The sequence below is a fragment of the Babylonia areolata genome, chromosome 1 (genome assembly GCF_041734735.1).
Source record: "Babylonia areolata isolate BAREFJ2019XMU chromosome 1, ASM4173473v1, whole genome shotgun sequence".
Lineage (NCBI taxonomy): Eukaryota > Metazoa > Mollusca > Gastropoda > Neogastropoda > Buccinidae > Babylonia > Babylonia areolata.
The window spans coordinates 58,433,720-58,453,719 of record NC_134876.1 but is presented as its reverse complement, the minus strand read 5'-3'; the positions used below and the strand labels follow the sequence as shown (position 1 = coordinate 58,453,719).

The 20,000-nt window shown below is 48.0% G+C and overlaps 1 protein-coding gene across 11 annotated transcripts in view; it reads right to left on the bottom strand.

The window, feature by feature from the left end:
- LOC143284534 (netrin receptor UNC5C-like) overlaps window positions 1–20,000 on the bottom strand; it is a 908,143-nt gene that overhangs the window by 12,096 nt on the left and 876,047 nt on the right. For 10 of the 11 annotated variants that reach the window (XM_076591319.1, XM_076591328.1, XM_076591337.1 and 7 more), the window contains 3 exons: window positions 19,402–19,638; window positions 16,386–16,532; window positions 5,259–5,429 (listed from right to left, as the gene is read on the bottom strand). In XM_076591319.1, the coding sequence (XP_076447434.1) occupies window positions 5,259–5,429; window positions 16,386–16,532; window positions 19,402–19,638 (555 nt within the window). The remainder of the gene's footprint in view (window positions 1–5,258; window positions 5,430–16,385; window positions 16,533–19,401; window positions 19,639–20,000) is intronic. The other variant, XM_076591302.1, reaches the window with a different exon arrangement.

Below are 20,000 nucleotides of genomic sequence, written 5' to 3'. Positions count from 1 at the left end.
GCGTAGTAGACAAAGAACAACTTGGAACAGTCCATCTACCAACAAAAATGCCACAACAGCAAAAGCTGTGTGCTAAAAACAAAACAAAAAAAACCAGGCGGGCCATAGCGGTCCCAACAAGGCCCCGAGTGAAGCGAAGACGACAGCCCTGGCTGGCAGGCTGTGGGTGTACACCACTGAGCTGATGGTGTACACAAGATGGGCACCTGATAGAGCAGCATTCCGCAGCTGCAGGGACGACACTGACACTGTCTCACCACTGTTGTTGGAAGTCATCCCAACCAGCCAGGAGGAGGGGAATGGGGGAAAAGGGACGGGAGAGGGGAGGAGGAGGAGAAGGACATGGAGAGTGGAGGGGTGTCTTCTCTTCTCACTCACAGCCAGGCCGCCCACGGCGAGGAAGCAAAGAAAAGCAAGGTGCCCGCCAACGGGCAGATAAACCGGCAAGCGGAGCCCATCAGATGATCCGCCCAGACGTGAGTTTCATGTTGTGCAATGCGGCATCGGGGATTATCGCTTTCCCATCAGCGGCAGTAAGCAGACACAGGTGCAACAACATCTTCTTTTAGGGGGCCGCAGACACAAGGAAGGCCTCTTCCCCTGCGGCACGCGGCCACAGATTGCACAGCTCCTTGTGTGGCCAGGCCTGTCTACCGGCCTTTCTGACATCTTGTGGGAAAATCCGCAACAATCCTCAAGGATTTCCGAGCATTGAGCATTGTTGATTTTTCCGAGCTGACTGGAGACAGTAAGATCAAGTCATCTCAACTAGTTATACCATCTATCATGTGGTCGAGTTGGTCATTTTCATAACACGAACCTAATATTTACACATGGACATGATCGAAGATAAGTCACCATTGTAGAAAACATTCATAATCAACAATGTCAATACAATCGTCTGTAAGTCTTCGCCACCACCACCACCCCTTCTCCCTCTCCTTGTTCCCCTGGGCATTACATCTCTGAAAGATGAGGTTCTGTCTAATCCGTGGACAGCTCAGTGTCCATTCTCTACTACAGAGGGGCTGGTGCGTGCAATGCCATCAGTGCCAAGAGATAGGGGGCAGGCAAGGTGCTGGCCAACAGAAGAGTGCCTGCACCTGCACTGTAATGGCCCGGCCAGACATAACAAAGCGGACTGACCACAGGTCATCACTCTAAACGTCCAGGCTCGGCATGCTGTCTGTGGGAAGCTATAGACGTCCTGCCTTTGTTGATGGCAGCAGCTTCTGCCGTGCTGATGCCAGCAGCCACACGGTGGCAATGACAGATTCAAGGGGACTTGGAGAAAACGATACACAGACACAACAGACTGCTGAATCGCTTAACGTGACGATAAAAGTTTTGTAATCTGCACACACACACACACACACATACACACACATCACGCCCGCGCACGCACGCACACAGACACAATATCTACTGCCGTTACACAATATCTTAGTACATCCTCGTCTTCTCTGTCTCTGTCCCTTAAAAACACAGCAATATATATTTTTTTTCACAAAGGAAAAGAATAAGAAACAAAAGAGTCTTGTGGCTCCGACTGACAGTGCAGCATGGACTTCAGTTTTACAGATCAGCAGTGCGAAGGTTCGACTTGTCAAGAGACAAGGCACAGTCTTTTTCCTTGCAGAATTGTAGTTCTCTCTCTCTCTCTCTCTCTCTCTCAAACACACATACATACAGAGGGCTAAAAGAAAAGATACGTTCATGGTCTCCATAAAGATAACAGTGGAACTATATACATGGCCACCGATGCTTTCCTTGCAGAGCGGCCGTCCTCAGACTTCGATTTATCGACTACAAGTCTGCAGCAGTATTGTAGTACTGACCTGTCCTGCTGCATCACTGGCAGCAAACCACTGAGATGTGTACACGTTCAGTATAAAGGTCAGTGCAGTAAAGAAGAAGAAGAAGAAGAAGTAGCGGTAGAAGTAGTAGTAGTAGTAGTAGCAGTAGTAGAAAGTAGTAATAGTAGTAGCAGTAAAAGACAAAGAAAAAGAAGAAGATAGACAAGGAAAGAGCGACGAAGGAGAGGGAGGGGGGGGGGTAAAACAAAGAAGACTGAGAAAGCGAGAGGAGTCCGAGAGAGAGAAGGAAAGAGGATAGGGGGAAAGAGGACAGACGTGAGTTGGAAAAAGATGGTGTGTGTGTGTGTGTGTGTGTGTGTGTGTGTGTGTGTGTGACAGAGTTAGGAAGAGGACGAACAGGCGAAGGGGAGAAGTACGAGGAGGAGGGCAAGGGGGGAGGAGGAGGGAGGCAGGGAGAGAGGGGGAGGGAGGAAGAGAGAGAGAGAGACACAGAGAGAGAGAGGAGACACAGAGACTGACAGAACACTTCGACATGTCCTGAAACATCTATCTATCCCCTCCCCCTGTAAAACCCCAACCCTCGTGTGGTCCTCCCAACACAGAACTTGAGGCCGCCAGCCAGGTCACGGCACAGTCAGCACTGGGGCCTCACATAAAAGCAGGTTTAATGATGCCCCCCTCCTGCAATCATTCTCTCCCTCTACTTGCACTGCAGGAGGAGCAAGGGGGAGAGAAAGAGATGGAAAAGTGTGTGTGTGTGTGTGTGTGTGTGTGTGTGTGTGTGTGGAGGGGGAATGGGGGACGAGGGATTGGGGAAAATCATGGCCCCACTCAACAGTCCCCATCCCTCCCCCTCCCTGGTCCTCCCCACTCTCTACAACATTCCCCATCTCTCCTTCCCAGCCAGGAAAAGGAGGTCCGATTCGTATATTCTCGTTTCGCCTACTCTTTGCTCGTGTCGCCACACTCAATGGCATCCTGGGTGTTTGAATCTATGTCCTGTTTCGCCAATTCTGCCTCTTTCTCTCTCTCTCTCTGTGCCTCTGTATGTCTGTCTGCCTGTCTCTCTCCCACACTACACCAGACAAACATACAATACACGCACACACAGAGACACTTCTGCTGCGCTTTTGCCAGTTGCCATAGACTGTCTCTGCAATTGCACTTTGAAAGTTGATTCAGATATTGCTCATATGAACTATTCAGAGCCAACTTGAATTAGCAAATACACAGTCTCCCCCCTCTCTCTCTGTCTCTCACACACCACACGCACGCACACCACACACACACACACACACACACACACACACGCGCGCGCACGCACAGAGCCACAGAACGATATAAAACGCCACTGAGAAGTTCGAGACGGCAAGATACGACAGACGGGGACTGAAAAGTGGAGAGGACAGGGGGAGAAGTGATGGGGGAGAGGGGACGGCCAAAGGCAAAAGCAGACATTGGAATGATAATGCACGGAAAACCAAAGCAAACGACTGAGAGAGACGCACAGCCGGAGTGATACGGCAAGGGAGGGAAGGAGATTGGGATGCAGGGAAGGTATGAGAGGTAGGGAAGGGGGTGAGTAAAAAACAACCAACAACTGACGACGTATCATGTTATGCAATACAAAAATAAAAAGGGGCGGGGAGGCAAAATACGGGAGTGGGGCGGGGGGAAGGGTGAGCGGCGGGGCAAACGAAAACACCGAAGGGGACACATACAACAACAGATTGGGGGGTGGAAAGAGAAGATAAATGAGAGAAAGAAACAAAGAAAGAAAGAAGGAAACACACACACACACACACATATGCTCGCGCGCGCACACATACAACAGAGAGACAGACAGACAGACAGAGACGCAGAGAGAGAGAGAGAGAGAGATAGAAGACAGACAGAGACAGACATTCAGAGACAGCGACGGACAGAGACAGAAACGGAGAGACAAAGAGACACACAGAGACTGAGAAGAAAGGCAGAGAGGAAGGGATAGAGTGGGAGCGGGGCGAGGAAGGAATTTTGTTTGGGACGCTTTTACAGAGCCCCCCCCCCCCCCCCCCCCCCCCCCCCCTCAGCATCGGGAGGTTCATTTCCAACTTCAAAGAAGTTCGCTCTGGTCGAATAGAAACGCTGTGGCGTAGCCTGCAATGTGTAAAAAGCTTGACGCACAAAAAGAGGCTTACATTCACAATAAAGAAAGCCTAGCGCTACATAAATGACATCCACTAACTCCAGTGCGCGTGAGAGAGAGCGGGGGGAAGTGAGGTGGTGGGGTCTGGGTGGGGGTGAGGGGTGGTTTGATTGGTAGTGGAAGTCGTGGGGGTGGTGGGGCGCGGAAAGGGAGGGGAAGAAGGCGGGGGAGGGAAGGTTGGTATGGAGGATAATATTTTACCCTCCCAAAAGTGGGTGCGGGAGAGAAATTAATCTGCCTCACGACACAGGACTTAAAAACAAGAAAAACAAACAAACAACAACAACAAATTGAAAAATAAAATGAACATTCAGCAAACGGAATTCAAGATTAATCCCAGGACATTTTCACTACCAGCGTCGCTATTAAAACTAATAAAATTTCAGTATCGAAGCGAAGCTGGTGTAATTGCTGTATATAGCACACACACACACACACACACACACACACACACACAAGAAATGGTGGTGATAAGAAAAAATGATTAAGACTGCGAACATAAAGAGTTGAATCAACGAGAAATACGCAAATAAATAACAAGAGGGATATGGGAGGGGAGGCGGAGTATAATCATTGGAATATGAGCGTGAAGAGTCACACGGATTTTTATTCATTTATTTATTTTTAGCAAGGATGAGAAAGTTGGGAGGGGGCAGGGGGAAGAGGGTCGGAGATGGAGGTGGGGATAGGGGGGGGGGGTTACCAGAGTTTCGAATCAATGGCAGTAACATGTATACAGTGGTGGAGAGAGAGAGAGAGAGAGAGAGAGAGAGAGGGGGGGGGATGAAAGAAAGAAAGGGGAGACAGAGACAGAGAGACAAACACACACACAAACGTGATACATATGAAATATCGAAATACGCAAGAAAACACGTCTAAACTTGCAAACAGACAAACAACACAGGATCAACATCCACTGACATCCCAGCTCTGATCTCTCCCATCAACCCCCTCAGCCTCCTGTCTGACACAATATATGCAAAGCCACACACAGACCTCCCACCAACACCAACACACCACCACACACACACACTCTCAGGGCCCATAAACAGCGTTCCAGTTCGGGTCTGTCGCGTAGACCCCTCAAGGAATAGTGAACACACACACACACACACATACACCCCCCCCTCCACACACACTCCCCCCTCGGCCCCCAACACACAACTCCCCCACCCACCCACAACACACACACATTGACAGACAGACCCCCCCCTCCACACACACACACACACACACGCACACAGCCCACTGACCTCCTTAAAGTTGGTGTTGATGTGCAGCACCTGGCGGTTCTGCAAGATGCCCTTCTGGTAGACCTGGATCTTGCAGGCCAGGCGGGTGGTGCCTCTCTCCAGCAGCTCCAGGCTGAACGAGCAGTGAAGGTTGTTCTGGTTGCCGCTCCAGATGTGACGGAAAGGGATTTCCTGCGGCACAAAGCACAGACAAACCATTCATTTTTGTGTTGTGTTGTGTTGCTCGATCTAAATGAACGGTGCAGGTTCTTCTAGTTGTGTTGTATTATATTGCATTGTTTTGTACTGCATTGTATTGTAATGCACTGCACTGCATTGTATTGTTTTTATTTGTATTGTACTGTATTATGGCTGTATTGCTCCAGGCTGAACGAACACTGTATTGTATTGCGTTGAACTGCATTGTATCTTATTGTGGTGCACTGCATTGCAATTTATTTATTTGAAGTGTACTGTATTGTATTGCGTCGCATTGCATTCCATTGCATTGTATTGTATTACACTGCATTGCATTTTATCTATTTGCATTGTACTGTATTGTAGCTGTATTGCTCCAGGCTGAACGAGCAATGCAGGATATTCTGGTTGCCGCTCCAGATGTGTCGGAAATGGTTTTCCTGCGGCACACAGCCAGTATACAGTCATGTTCAGCAACAGGAGAAGGGGGTGGGGGTGGAGGTGTGGGGGTCCATGACTATAGACTGCAGTTGTGATCTTGATGTGATTGTTGTTTCTCGGTTGTTTCTACAGGTTTGCATTGAATTCTCTATGTTACCCTGGCTGCCATGTGGTTTCTATTGTCACTTTACTAATGCATAGTTGTTGTTTTTCTTTTGTATGTGTTTTTTATTTTACTTAAGACAAATCGAAAAGAAATTTTTTTTTCATTTCATTTATTTCTATTTATTCTTTTACATTTTTTTCTCTCTCGCACGGAGAGAGGGAAAGTGCAGGGATGGGCTGAGTTCGAAGACTTTCTGTGAGTCAGAACTAATCCACATGTAAACATGGTGAGACAGATACTAGAAAAGAACTGTGTTGTGAGACGGTAATAATGTTGAGACTAAAAGGAAGTAACAGAAAAATCAGCATGGTCTAATATATATATATATATATATATATATATATATATATATAAACCTAACACAAAATCATACAAATGAAAGTCCTTAAGAAACGACACATGCACTAACATTTTCTCGTCGTCAGTACACCCCTGAAGACAGAGTATGGCTGCCCACATGGCGGCGTAATAAAAACATACCGTCATGCACGTAAAAAGTTACTTGTCTGTGTTAGTGTGTGTGCACGCGACTGTAACCTGACTGAATGACACAGGAAACGAATGATGAACGGCTAAAGGCAGCTGTCAGTCGGCTCTACCCTGGTATGTAGCCTGTTGTGCAAACGGTTCCGTGTTTGTAAAACTTTGAGTTTTGTCTCTGACCGAGGAGAGGCGCTATATAAGTATCCATGTCATCATCATCACACACCCATACATAAGCTGCGTACACAACCAAGTTGCAATCCTAAAGACGGGTTTATCATCATCAGATCAATGTACCGACAGTAGAGACAGAGCTTTCAAGATATTGTTTCTGCCCCCCCTCCTCCTCCCCTTTCCCCTGCACCTTTCCCATATAAACCCCCAAAACGATCAGCGTTTCCTCCAGTGAATTGGAACAAAACGATTTAACCATTTACTAGATAAATGTAAAGACAAATACAGAGGTGCAGCCTTTTTTTTTTTTTTTTTTTAAATAGGTGTGCCTTCGCCCCCTTCCTAACCCACCACCCTGTAATCAGGACAAGCACGTGCATCAAGAACACAAACGCCACGGCACGGTCGGTTCCTACAACTTGCTTGCTAGCTTGAAGTTCTGACGAATCTTCTTCTTCCCCGACATTCCAGTCCGTCATCCATGACAAAAAATCCCGCTGGCTGTCAGCCCGCCCCGACAGCTCCATTACAGCTCCTATTGTTTTATTGTTGTCGGAGCGGTGCACGGGACTCACGTGCTAGCCAGGCAATGTTTTTACACGGGAGGGCTGGGAGATTTCGCTCCCATCTACCCGGAATGCACAGTGACGATTGATAGGTTGGGAAGAGGAGAGGAGCAGGGGATGGAAGGACGATGGTGGTGGTGGTGGTGGTAGGAGGAAGAGTTGGGGAAGAGAGGGTGGAGTGATGATGGTGATGGTGTACATTGTGAGAGGAAGAGAGAGGAGGAGGGGGAAGAGCGAGTGTGGTTGTCCTGGTGTTGTGTGAGGTTGGACTGTTGGGTGGGAAAATACGCCGCACCCACATCATGCCACGTCCGTTTTACTGCCTGCTGGGACGTCATCAAAGAAACAACAACTATAAAACAGGAGAGAGAGAGAGAGAGAGAGAGAGAGAGAGAGATGGTTTTGTATGAATTCAATTTCATTTCGCTACCGCGTGCCGCCCCCCACCCCCACCCCTCCTTACCCCCCTTCTCCACCCCGGCCCTCCACGCAACACTTTCTCTCACAATATCCCCTTCGCACAGGTGCATAAACCTCCCAACTGTCACACACACACACACACACACACACACACACACACACACACACACACACACTACATTACACTACACTACATTATACCCGCACGCACGAGCACACAGACACACACATACTCTCACTCTCTCAATCTCTCTCTCTCCTTTACACACCACACCAACCCCCCACAACAAAACTGGGACCCCAAAGCGGCAGCAGCAAAGAGAAACGGTAGGCGGCTGGCTCTTGATAAGCGATGAACAGCAATCATATTAAATCAACGCCATCAGGAGCGAGCCCGGCCCACCCACGGGCAAGCAGCAGCAGCAGTAAAAACACAGCACCCAGGACCCCTGTACACATGACCTGGGGGAGGGGGGGGGGGGCGAGAGAGATGGCAGGGTGAGGGAGGACAGGAAGGGAGGTAAGGGATGGGGAAGTTAGGAGGAGGGGAGGGGGGTATGGCACTGTGCTCGACAAGGACATAACAGATCTGGTCGGCTGAAGCACCCCTAACACATATAGGTATCTAAAAGAGAGAGAGTGTGGGGGGGGGGATGAGAAACAGAGTAAGGAGAGAGAACGGGAAAGAGAGGAAGCGAGAGAGAAAGAGAGAGGGGAGAGGGGAAATGAAGAGAGAGAGAGAGAGAGAGAGAGAGCAAAGAGAGAATCAGAGAAAAACAAAGAGAAAGAAAAATATATATGAGCTGGTGTAATTAAAATGATTAAAAAGATACCGCTTCAGAGAGAAAGAGAGAGAGAGAGAGGGGGTGAGAGAGAGAGAGGGGGGGGAGATTCATTTGTGCTTACGTAATCAAAAAACACTTTAAAAAGATATCGCTTCAGAGGTATACAGAGTGAAATGGAGAGTATGAGAACAGCTGACGTAATTAAAGTAATTAAAATAATCGAAAACGTACCTTTACCTCTGACAAACTTCAGCATTGAGTGAACGGATTTCAAAGGGAAGGAGGAAGGCAAGAGAGGTGTGCCAAATTAATGAAAACTGCGAACCGGGTGGTGAAATACCTGTACTCCTTGAAACTGAAAGGATGATGGCGAATATGTCGTCCTCGATTCCTCTTTCCCTTTTTTGCAAACCCTCTTTCAGAAACAGGTATGGGAATCTTGTTTTGAGAAATAGCCACGTCAACTTTCAAAGTTAAAGGAAAGCGTTTTAGAACTTAAACGCAGCAACGCCCTCGATAAAAATGCAAACAAAATTAAGTGAGTATCAAAAACGAATATCTCAATAATATTTCCATTCCACCCTTCCTTTGGTTTCGTGAGGTGGCAGTTCTGATTGATTTGCAAAATGAAATCTTTAATTTTTCCGGAGGCAGCTGTTATCTTGCAAAAAACCCTTTGCATACATTTCTGGGTGACAGGTTCTATTAGTTCGCGAAAATATCTTTACTTCGCTAATTTCGCGGTGACATTTCTGGTTATTTTGCAAAATTCCTTTGCTGATAATTTCGGGTGGCAGTTGTGATCAGTTTGCAAAAACCCACTGCTTCGCAAATTTGCGGGTGACAGTTCTGGTTAGTTCGTGGCTTGACCACCGAAAGACGGACACTCGCTCGGCCCGTCACCATGAACTTCAGGTAACCATACAACAACTACACTCATAAGCAGAAATAAAACATGGGTGGGCCCACACTGTGGCGACGCAGCCCGAATTTCACGTACACGTCGGTGCCTGAGGAGCCAGTTGCATTGCTCTGACGGAAGAGCCCAGTATGGTCGTAACCCGCTTCTAACTGTGTGTAGTATGGAACTGACCAATGGCGTAGTTCGGTCAACGTAGGCATTTAGTCAAGCGTAACTGTCAAAAAGTTAGAACCAAGCAATGCAACTGGCACCTGGTTATTAACTATGTCGGCAGAGCTGGCAGTTCAGATGGGAGGTCGGATCTCAGACACCCAATATGGTTGTATTGTTGGAGCGCTGGATTCTTGCTCGAATTTCCTGAGTTCGATCCCCGCAGCTAAAGGGTGGGCTAAAGGGTGGAAATTTTGCCACTCTCCCAAGTCAACATAATGAACAGACCTGCTAGAACCTGAACACTATTCGTGTGCATACGCAAAAAAAAGAAAAAAAAAAGAAAAGAAAAAAAAAAGGAGTCAATTAAGCTCGTTAAAGACCATGTAATCAATGTCATTGGCATTTTCGCTGTACGTCTTAATGTGTTGTCTGTGGTTTTAGGTTCTCTCCCTCCACTTGCCTGAGATGGTTATCCCCGTCGGCCATCTCAACGCCAGTGAGGTATGTGACGCTAAACCCAAACTTTACTAACATAATTTATGTATGTCTGACGCTCTGTCCATAGCTGATGGACAAAACTGGTGACGGGATAGAATGGCACAGGGGAAAAAAGAAGATGGTCACTGGGATGAACACTGTCCGCTCAGACATTGTCCTCTGTAAAGACATTCTCAAAACCCTCACTTCTCTCTCCTGACACCTAAGAAGTTCCGACTTCTCTCTCTCCCCAGACATTCTCTCTCTCCCTCCCTCCCCAGACATCTCTCTCTCTCTCTCGCACACACACACACACACTCTCTCTCTCTCTCTCTCTCGCTCGCTCTCCCTCCCCAGACATCACACACACACTCTCTCTCTCTCGCTCGCTCTCCCTCCCCAGACATCACACACACACACACACTCTCTCCGTCCCCAAGACAGACCTGCTGCCCTCCCTCACTATCGGGAAGAGCAACTGACAGATGGCTCGCACTCCATTTTCATAACCCCTGATTTAAGCCCCCCCGCCCCAGCCCTTCATTTGTTTTTACCGGTTCCCCAGCCACCCCCTTGCCCCCTCCCCTCCTTTCGCAAGGCACCGGGCCTGATCCTCTATCGGACAGGATGATCCCGCCGAGTGAGAAGCGGGCTGTGCTCAAGATTGGCCAGGATAACGCAGGGGATGGGAGAGCTGGGAGTGTGGTGGAAAGGAAATGAAAGATGGAGAACTAGGGGTGTGGGGTGGGGTGGGGGTGGGGGGGGAAGGTGTGGGTGTGGAAAAGAGAATAAAACACAAAAGAGAAAAAAAAGGTTAAGGAAGCGGGAGATATGTGTGTGTGTGTGTGTGTGTGTGTGTGTGTGTGTGTGTGTGTGTGTGTGTAGGGGAATGAAAAAAGGGGTCCGCACAGGAATGTCGATAGTTGACAGCAGCTTCTTTCAGAGCACAGAACCACTACTATATCTATCTATATACAGATATATGCACAGATTTGGAGAACTACAAACAAGCATCTCACACTACAGCGGATGAGCTGTTATCATAACAAAAACTGTCCATAGAATAACTGTCGAAAAGATAAAGAAATAGTTGAAACAAAGATTAAAAAAACGAAAGTAAGCAACAAATAAAGAATGAGGCAGGGGGCAAAGAATGTCAGAAAAAAAGGGAAGAAAAAACAAAAAGATGGAAAGTGAAACAAAAACACGCGAAGAGACTTATCACGCTACAAGATAGTCAAGGTCGGGGGATGGAGGAATGGGAAGGGGATGGAGGGGAGCGAGGAACGGCGAGGGGGTGCAGGAGGGGCTGGGAGGGTTGTGAAAGACTGACGGCGCTGTTTGCAAGCAGGTGATAAGTCAGGTACCGCCATGCCTACCTGTGTTTACCTATACAGCCTACATGGAGATATACCCCCTCTGAGGCCGTGAGTGGAAGGTGAAAGGTTCTGATGTGTTTGCAAATTGAAGCCTAAGTAAGCACTGCGAAAAAAAACAAACGGACTTGTGTGAATAAAGACAGTTGTTAGGCTGCACTCCCTCTCTCTCTCTCTCTCTCTCTCACACTCTGTGTGTGTGTGTGTGTGCGCGCGCGCGCGCGTGTGTGTGCGTGTATGTGAGTGAGGGGGTGTTGGTAGCAGCATAATGGGGAAGAAAGTGGGGAAGAGCACAAAAAAAAACAACAACAAAAAACAACAAACAAACAAACAACAACAACAACAACAAAAAAAAAAAAAAATAAAACAAAAAACCCTCAGAACTCAGAAGTGCCCTGCTTTGGTTCTAATCTAAATGAATCATTTCAAGTAAATTTCGGTGCTCGGTTTTGATGTTATGCACAAGTAAGATGACTGTTACGAACAAACTTTCTTTGAAGTTAGTGCTATTTCGGTTTTTTTCGTCAGAGCTTACAGGAAGAGCCATACTGTCACGTTACCCCAGAGAGAGGAACGGAGGGAGGGAGGGGAGGATAATTTAACAATATATGGCTATAAAAAAAAAACAACAACAAAACAAAACACAAAAGAAAACAGGAAAAAACAAAAACAAAAAAACAATCGATGATTTTCTTGAGTCAAACATCCTCCTTTCCCACCCTCCTCCCATAAGTACCTCCCTTCCACCCCCCTCCCAAATTAAAAAGTACCACTCAAATATCACATACACAGAAATACACACATCAACATATTGGTGATTCTGTGTGTGTGTGTGTGTGTGTGGGGGGGGGGGGGGACTAAGTGGGAGGGGGAGCAAGAGTTTGGGGGTGGGGGTGAACGTGGGCGCAAATCGCAAAGAATGTTCCGTGTGGAGATGAGGTGAGATGAGGTGAGGTGTCCCTGTCCGTGCACCTGTGAGCCCTGTAGCGCTGTCTGCCGGTGACAGCCTGGTTTTGTTCCCCGCCCGTAAACGGTGTCACTGGTAGGCAGTAGTGGCTTTGCTCCTCCCTGTTTTATGCCCCTACTATCTTACCCCCCACCCACACCTCTTCCCCCCTAACCCCTCCCTCCTTCCTTCTCCCATCTATTCTCCCAACTGTCCACACTTTAACCCGATGCGCAGTCTTCATCTTTTTGGATTCCTTTTTTTCCCCTACCCTCCCTAACACCTCCTCCCCTACCCCTTCCCCTCCAACCCACCTCCTGGGATATTTTTGCTGTTTTTCATTCTCTCTCCCCTGTACTTCCCTTCTCACACGTCCCATAAAAAAAAGTCTTCCCTTTTTACTACACCTGCGCGTTTTCCTTCTTGATAAAAAGAAGCTGCTGCTGCTGCTCTCTCTCTCTCTCTGTGTGTGTGTGTGTGTGTGTGTGTGTGTGTGTGTGTGTGAGCACGTGCGCGCGAGCGCTCTCTACAGTTGTTTGCCTGTATGTGCACGCGCGTATTTTGAGTTTCATTTCTTCCTCCGTTCCCCACCCATTTTTCCCCTTTACCTTTGATTCGCTTCAAGCTCAGAACCGGGGTTATCTGCAGCGGATTTATTGCATCTTGCTGTGAACGATAATTGCCAGTTAGACTGGCAAGGAACATTCACTTCTTTAGGTTCACTTGCTAAAAGTCTCCATTTTGGGGTTGTTGTTTTTTTGTTGTTTTTTTAACTGCTATCTTGGCCCACAGAGGGTGGTGCCGCACTGAAATGGAACCTCGTCGGTTAAAGGTTTGAACCCTTGATATACTGATGGCACGCATTTCGCAAAGGCAGACAACCACTACGGCAGAGAGACAGACGGACTGGAAGTAACCTTCGCCCAGGGCGCATGTCGCAGACCTAGAGTCATTCTCAACTTAGTTTATATAATTACATTATATATATATATATATATATATATAAATGAAAAAAAAAAAATTTAAACCCAATGAGCCAAGCTGCATTAGCATGACGTCATACTGCTGGGAAGCAAGGGGAGGCACTCAGTCTCTGCCAGTGGAGCTGTATGGGGTAAGGTGTGACACCGAACACTGTGTCAGGAGGGTGATTAACAATCCACGGGTTAAGTGAGGGGTGTGTGTGTACCTGCACTGCACCACAGCAAACACCCCACCCCCGTCCCGCGCTGCATCCCCCCCCCCCCCCCCCCAACACTCACACTGCTGACGCTGAGGCCACGCTGTGAACGTCGGGTCACCGAAGAACTGGGTCTGTGGGGAGGCGGTGTGTAGATTACGGACACATTACTTAACCTTTCCCCTTAATCAACACTGACAACCCGTTTTCTATTTTATTTTGTTATTTTTTCTTAAAGAAGATAAGGGATACGTTACTTAACCTTTCTCAATCAATACTGGCAACCATTAAAAACACGTTAGAAAACGAATGCATTAATCAATCTGTCTAAATCAACACTGGCAACCCAGTTCTTTCAGATTACGAATGCATTAGTTCACCTTTTAAAATCGACACGGGCAACCTATTTCAACCAATATTTGCGACATTCTAACTCTTCTATTTCTGGATCCCGCCTTCTATTTTCACCCCCCAAACCAAACGAGAAACCTCCATAACCAAAAGAGAAAACCCCATAACCAAACGAAAAAACCCCACAACCAAACGAGAAACCCATGTAACCAAACGAGAAAACCCCATAATAAAAGAAGAAAAAACAACAAACAACCAATACCAAACAAGAAAACCACATAACCAAACGAAAAAAAGCCCAAACCAAACCGAACCAAAACCAAAACAACGACAGTTTTTGCTACCCAAAGAAGAGCTACATTTTCCAAGCTGAGAGCAAGACCCGTGTGGTTTCTCCTGAACAGAACTCCCCCACTCCTCTCAGCCCTCGTTTCCTGGCGCTCTTGTCACTTCCTTTTGGCACCCCTGGCCCCACAGAAACCCGTCACGTGCCCTGTCCCGGGCCACTATCGGATATCCCTTTCTATTCAGCCATCCACCCTCCCCCCACCCAAACACCACAAGCCCGCTAACGGAAGCGCTTGCCGAGAGACGCGGGGCTGTAAGATGGGCTTTGCGGGCACTCAAAGACGACATCAAAGACGGAGAAGGCCTTACTGCCAGTGTACTCCCCCTCCCCCTCCCCACACATCCCCTCCCCTCCCTCAACCGGAGATGGCGGGAGTGGTTGCAGTGTCTGTCCAACACCCATTTCAGCTTCTGCTTCTTTGTTTTCTCCCAGTGAAATGTAATTCTCTGCTCCGCTGTGTTTTCTATTCTGGCTTTCGGGCTACAGACGACAAACGGCGGTTGCGTTTGCCGAGATCAATTGTGTCGTGAGGAGTGAACGGGCCCGTGCTTGTTTCTCAATTCTATTAACGATATATAAGTAAGTTGGGCGAGGCAATGGCTCTGATTTCAAGGCGACAGTGGAAAACAGTTCCCAATGAACGGTCCCATTGCCACACGGTGTTTGCTTTCCTTCACCAGTGGCCCCTAACACGTGTTTTGACAAATGCTCCCCAACAATTTATCCTTCCAGCAGGTGTTTATTTTCTTCGCCAGTGATACTGGCTGCCATGCTTTGAAACAGCAGCCTTCCTCTCGGGGTGCCGAATTCTTGCCTTGATATGCATTTATCCGCTCTTTGCCGAGGGCCTTACAGGCCGCCCAGCACAAGCACTGGAGGGGCGCACGTTTTCTGGGGGATGCGGGGAGGGCGGCGCTGTACCGCTGTTTGGTCAGACAACAGTTCTGGTGGCAGCAGGGAAGAGGAGGATGGGGAGAGTCTTGGGGAGACGGGGTTAGGGGGGTAGGCAGAGAACACACACAGCACAACAAAGCAAAAGTGTGGTCTACACGGAAAACGAAAACAGCTGTGTGTGAGACGGGAAGAGCTGATAACTTCGAGCAGCAGCAGAAAAAGAAGAGTAGAAAGCTTGGCTGTTAAAAGTCTGCTTTGCTATAAAGTCATCCCCGCCCCTCCACCACTAAAAGCTTTTATTCCAACAACAGAACAGCAATAAAAAACAAAACCAACAAAAAGGAAGTCCCTACAAAGAGGTATAAGAGTGATACTCAGGATAAGCTGAAACGCATTATTTGAGCCACAAAAATCACTTTTGATATAGGTGTGAATGTCACCCTGCCTCGACAGTTTACGGCTGAAACCTCATACCCCCTTTTATTTCCTTTCACCACCCTCTCCCATTTTTCTATATTTATTTACTGATTTTTTTTTTTGTTTCCAGTGTAGGGGTGTGTGTGGGGGGGGGGGGGGGGGGGGGGGGGGAGTTCGTGGGCTGTTGGCGGTGCGCCGACAGAGCGAGACAGCTGCTGTCCCTTTATGACCCCCTCTGTGACAGACACAGGCAGCAGTTTCCTTGTCACCCCCACCCTACCCCCCACCCCCCTTTCCCCCATCGCTTTCTTTTATGTCTGGCTGTGTCGGGACTGCCAAAAACAAAGCTGTGTATGCATGAAGGGCAGAGGCTGGGAAGGGAGGGATGAGGTGTGGGACTGCGAGAAACAAAGCTGTCGTGCATGGACAGGGGAATGAGGCAGGCTATACTAAGGGTGGGGTGGGGTTGGGCCGTGAGGTGTGCTGGCTATAAGTGTGGGAGGTCTGTGTGTGAGCCTGGAAAAGCCATCTCCTTCAACCTCTGCAAAACATTCGGAACACAAACGCGGAAACGCGCGCGCACCGGAAATTCACCCCACCCCCTTCCTCCCAAAATGATCAGGTGACTCCGCCACCGAAAAAGATTAAACTACATTAAACTAAAACAAACTAAACACATTACCACCGTCACAGCACACACAAAATGTGCATGTGCTGATGTACACAGTATGTGTATGAAACTCATGCAGGGACAGAAGAATACACTCACAGACAGACACACGCACACGCGTGCAAACACACACACACACACACACACACACACACACACAGATAACACCTATAGACCCACCTGATAACTGGCGGCCAGTTTACTCCTCCAGCCGACCGACAGCTCCTCGATGGTCAGACACAGGTTGTGACCTCCGTCCTGGAATGGGATCTGCTTGGGTTTGTCCACCAGACGTCCCCCCAGCCTCTGCTCCACCTGCACCACCCCCTGCAACACCAACACCACCCCAGTTAACACCACCCCTTTTAACGCCACGCCATGTGACAACTGCACCCCGGGTATCACCAACAGCACCCCGGGTAACACCACTCCCTGTAACACCAACACCACCCCCTGTAACACCAACACCACCACTTGTAACACCAACACCACCCCCGGTAACACCACCCCCTGTAACACCAACACCACCCCTGTAACACCACCCCCTGTAACACCAACACCACCCCTGTAACACCAACACCACCCCTGTAACACCAACACCACCCCAGGTAACACCACCCCCTGTTAAACCAACACCACTCCCTGTAACACCAAAAAAAACCCCAAAAAACACCTGTAACACCACACCAACCCGGGTCACATCAACACCACCCCGTGTAACACCAACACATCCATGTGTAAACCCTTCCGTATAACATACTCCTGTGTAGCATCAATAAAAGTTCTTTTGCTTCCCAGGTTAAAGGTTTTATGTCCATAGAAATCAGAGTGCTATTTCATCTGATCGAAATTTGAGGGCGATCGGTCTGTAAATCGTATGAATCGTGCAAAGGCGGATTTAAATCATCAAAACAAAACACAAAAAAGGACAGCAAATTAGGTTTCAGTGAGGTTTATCACTGAGAAACAGAGGAGAAATGAAAGATTAAAAAAAAAGAAAAAAGAAAAAAAAAAAGCTAACTGGTTCTCCAGAACAAATGAGCGGCAGCAAGCGTTATTTAGTGGCGCTACGACAGGCCGGGGGTGGGGGGTGGGGGCGGAGCGAAAGGGCATCCACCAGATGAACAAACGAGAAAGAAAGCCTTCCTCAAGTTCCTGCACCCCACCTCTCCCCCAACTCACACATGCACACACAACACACACACACACACACACACACACGCCTTCCCATCCACCCACCCATCCATCCATTCAGACCGCGGCCACGTCAGCCCCAGAAACTCATTTCCTTATCTCCCTTACAGCACCTCCTGCCCATCTTACAGCCCGCGCTTCTTTCAATCACCCCGCCACCATATTTCTCCCTCCGCCCCGATAGTCTCCGGCTCCCCACGCCTCTCCCTCCCATCTCAGGGGAGCGCGGGCAGATGGGGGGATCCCGCTTCCCCTGTCCGGACCGAGCGGGGGACGCGGGGCCTTGCGTCGGGAGTGGAATTTGATGGTCGGCGGCAGAGAAGGGGGACAAATCAAAGGCAGCTTAGCTCGGGGGGGAGCTGAGAGCGGAATGCTGGTTGCCCACGGCTTTCCCCCGGCCAGGCCCCATGTGCCACATGCTCTTCATAAATCCTTCTTTGACGACTTGAGTGGTTCCGATCTATTCCATCTGAATTCACTATCGGCGGCAAAGGCCGTACCCACCGCGAGTAGAAACAACGGGTCAGGCGACATCGCTGATAATCGGAAACAATTCGGAACTTTTTTCCTCCTAAGTATACATCAGAAGGGTGAGTAACACGACGAGGTGTCTTCGCTAGCCTCGTGCCTTCCCGGTTTTAACGTGATTGTGACGGTGGCATAAAGCAAAAGTAATTAACAATAACGTTAACTTTGTCATCCAACTTCAAGTCAGTCTTTTAGTGCTGCTGAACGCTCTCAATGCTCAGTTAGCGCACGGGTTCTGAAAATCAAGATCACTCGGAATCATAGCAAGAAATTTACTCCAAACGAGTTCATTACATTAACAAAGGAAAACGTAAAGAATAAGCACATCTTATCTCTAACAATCTTGTGTGATTGACCTGCTAGTAAAACTTCGAAGAATTTTCGAACAAAAATTCTAACACAAATGGTAAAGAATGATTCCGCATTCTACCACAACTACAAAGTGAAAGAATGCTGCTGGGATGATTCATTGTTTCGCTAGCGGGTGGTGAGCGCTCAAGTCTGTTCCCAAGACTGTGTTCGCTCGGGTGAGCTCACACTGGGACAGGAAACGCACAAACGATGGAGACAAACGACAACACAGGGAACGGAGAGAAGAAAAACAGCCCAATAAAACAAGAGAATGCACACTAACGCCACCAGATTACGCTGGCCCACAAAGGCTCGAGACAACCACGACGGAGGTGCTGCCACACAGAAAGGCAGGCAGAGAAAGGGAGGAAGCAGAGGGGTGGGGGGATCGGAAACGCTAACGTGGAAACAAACGATGGTTAGACAGACGGCAGAGGGTCACGGATGACATAAGAACTGGCAGATGAAGGAAACAGCAAAACAGCATGAAATCACCAACACTGAGAAAACAGAGAGCGGAGATAAAGCGACTCACAGACCGACACCAACAGAAGGACTGAAAGCACAAAAAAAAAAAGAAAAAAAAGGCAACTACGAGAAGGCAGTCGACAGGATACCTCTAAGACAGAAAAGCGTCTCCATAAATACAGAACCACGAATTTCGCTGCATTAACAGAACAATACACGTATCAGATAATATGCCAAGATTTACACTCAGGATGGTATTTGATATTTACCACAGCGGTAAGCCTCAGTTGTCAAAGAAGACAATTTCTACATAAGAACCCATGAGTACAAAAATCGTAAATCCGCAGCGACCTAGATGTCATGTCCACTGAAAAGACTAGATGGTCTTATTCATCTCTATCACTGTGTCACACAAGCTGTCTCAATGAATGACTGAAGGGGAAACCAGAAGGAAACGTGAAAGAGGGATGATAGCAAGGGCAATTTTGCAACAACATAAAAAACAAAAACAAACAAAAAACAACCCACAAAAAGCCCCAGACAACTACACTCTCTCTCTCTCTCTTGGAGCCTCCACAGAACCAAATCTCATGAGAATAAGGAAGTTACCACTAGCAACAGCCCACGCCAAAAACCAAAACCACAAACAACTCACGTCCAGTGCATCTTGAGTGTCCTCCACCACGTAGACACGGATGCTGTAGTCCATGGACGGGGGCAGTGCCGGGGCGAAGGCCGCCAGTCGGTAGATCTTGACCGCCTTGCCCCCGGGCACCGACTCCCCGATGAGGGCGTAGCGGTTCAGGTACTCCGTCATGATGTGGCAGTGGTTCGGATCCAGCTGCGTGTACACCTGAGAGTTAATGGTCTCGTGACCCAACACCACGAGCCTCTGTAACACGATGGTCGAACAGGATTTGTTATCATCGTTATCATTATTGTTCTTGTTATTACCATTAACATTAGTAGTATTGTTAGTATTATGGTAGTATCAGTAGTAGTGGTAGCAGTAGCGGTAGTAGCTACAGAAGCATTTTTTTGTGTTAGTTTGTTCAGTTGGCTGTTATTCGATTTACTCGTTGTTTTGTTATAGTTTCTTCATTTATCTGTTAGTTATTATATTCTTAGGTCTGTTCATTAATAAATTTCATCGTCATTTTGATTTCACATTGAGACCAGTGTCTGATTCCAATGTAATCTTTGAGATGAAACAGAAATCTTCAAAACAGGCAATGAACTAAATGACGGCAGAAA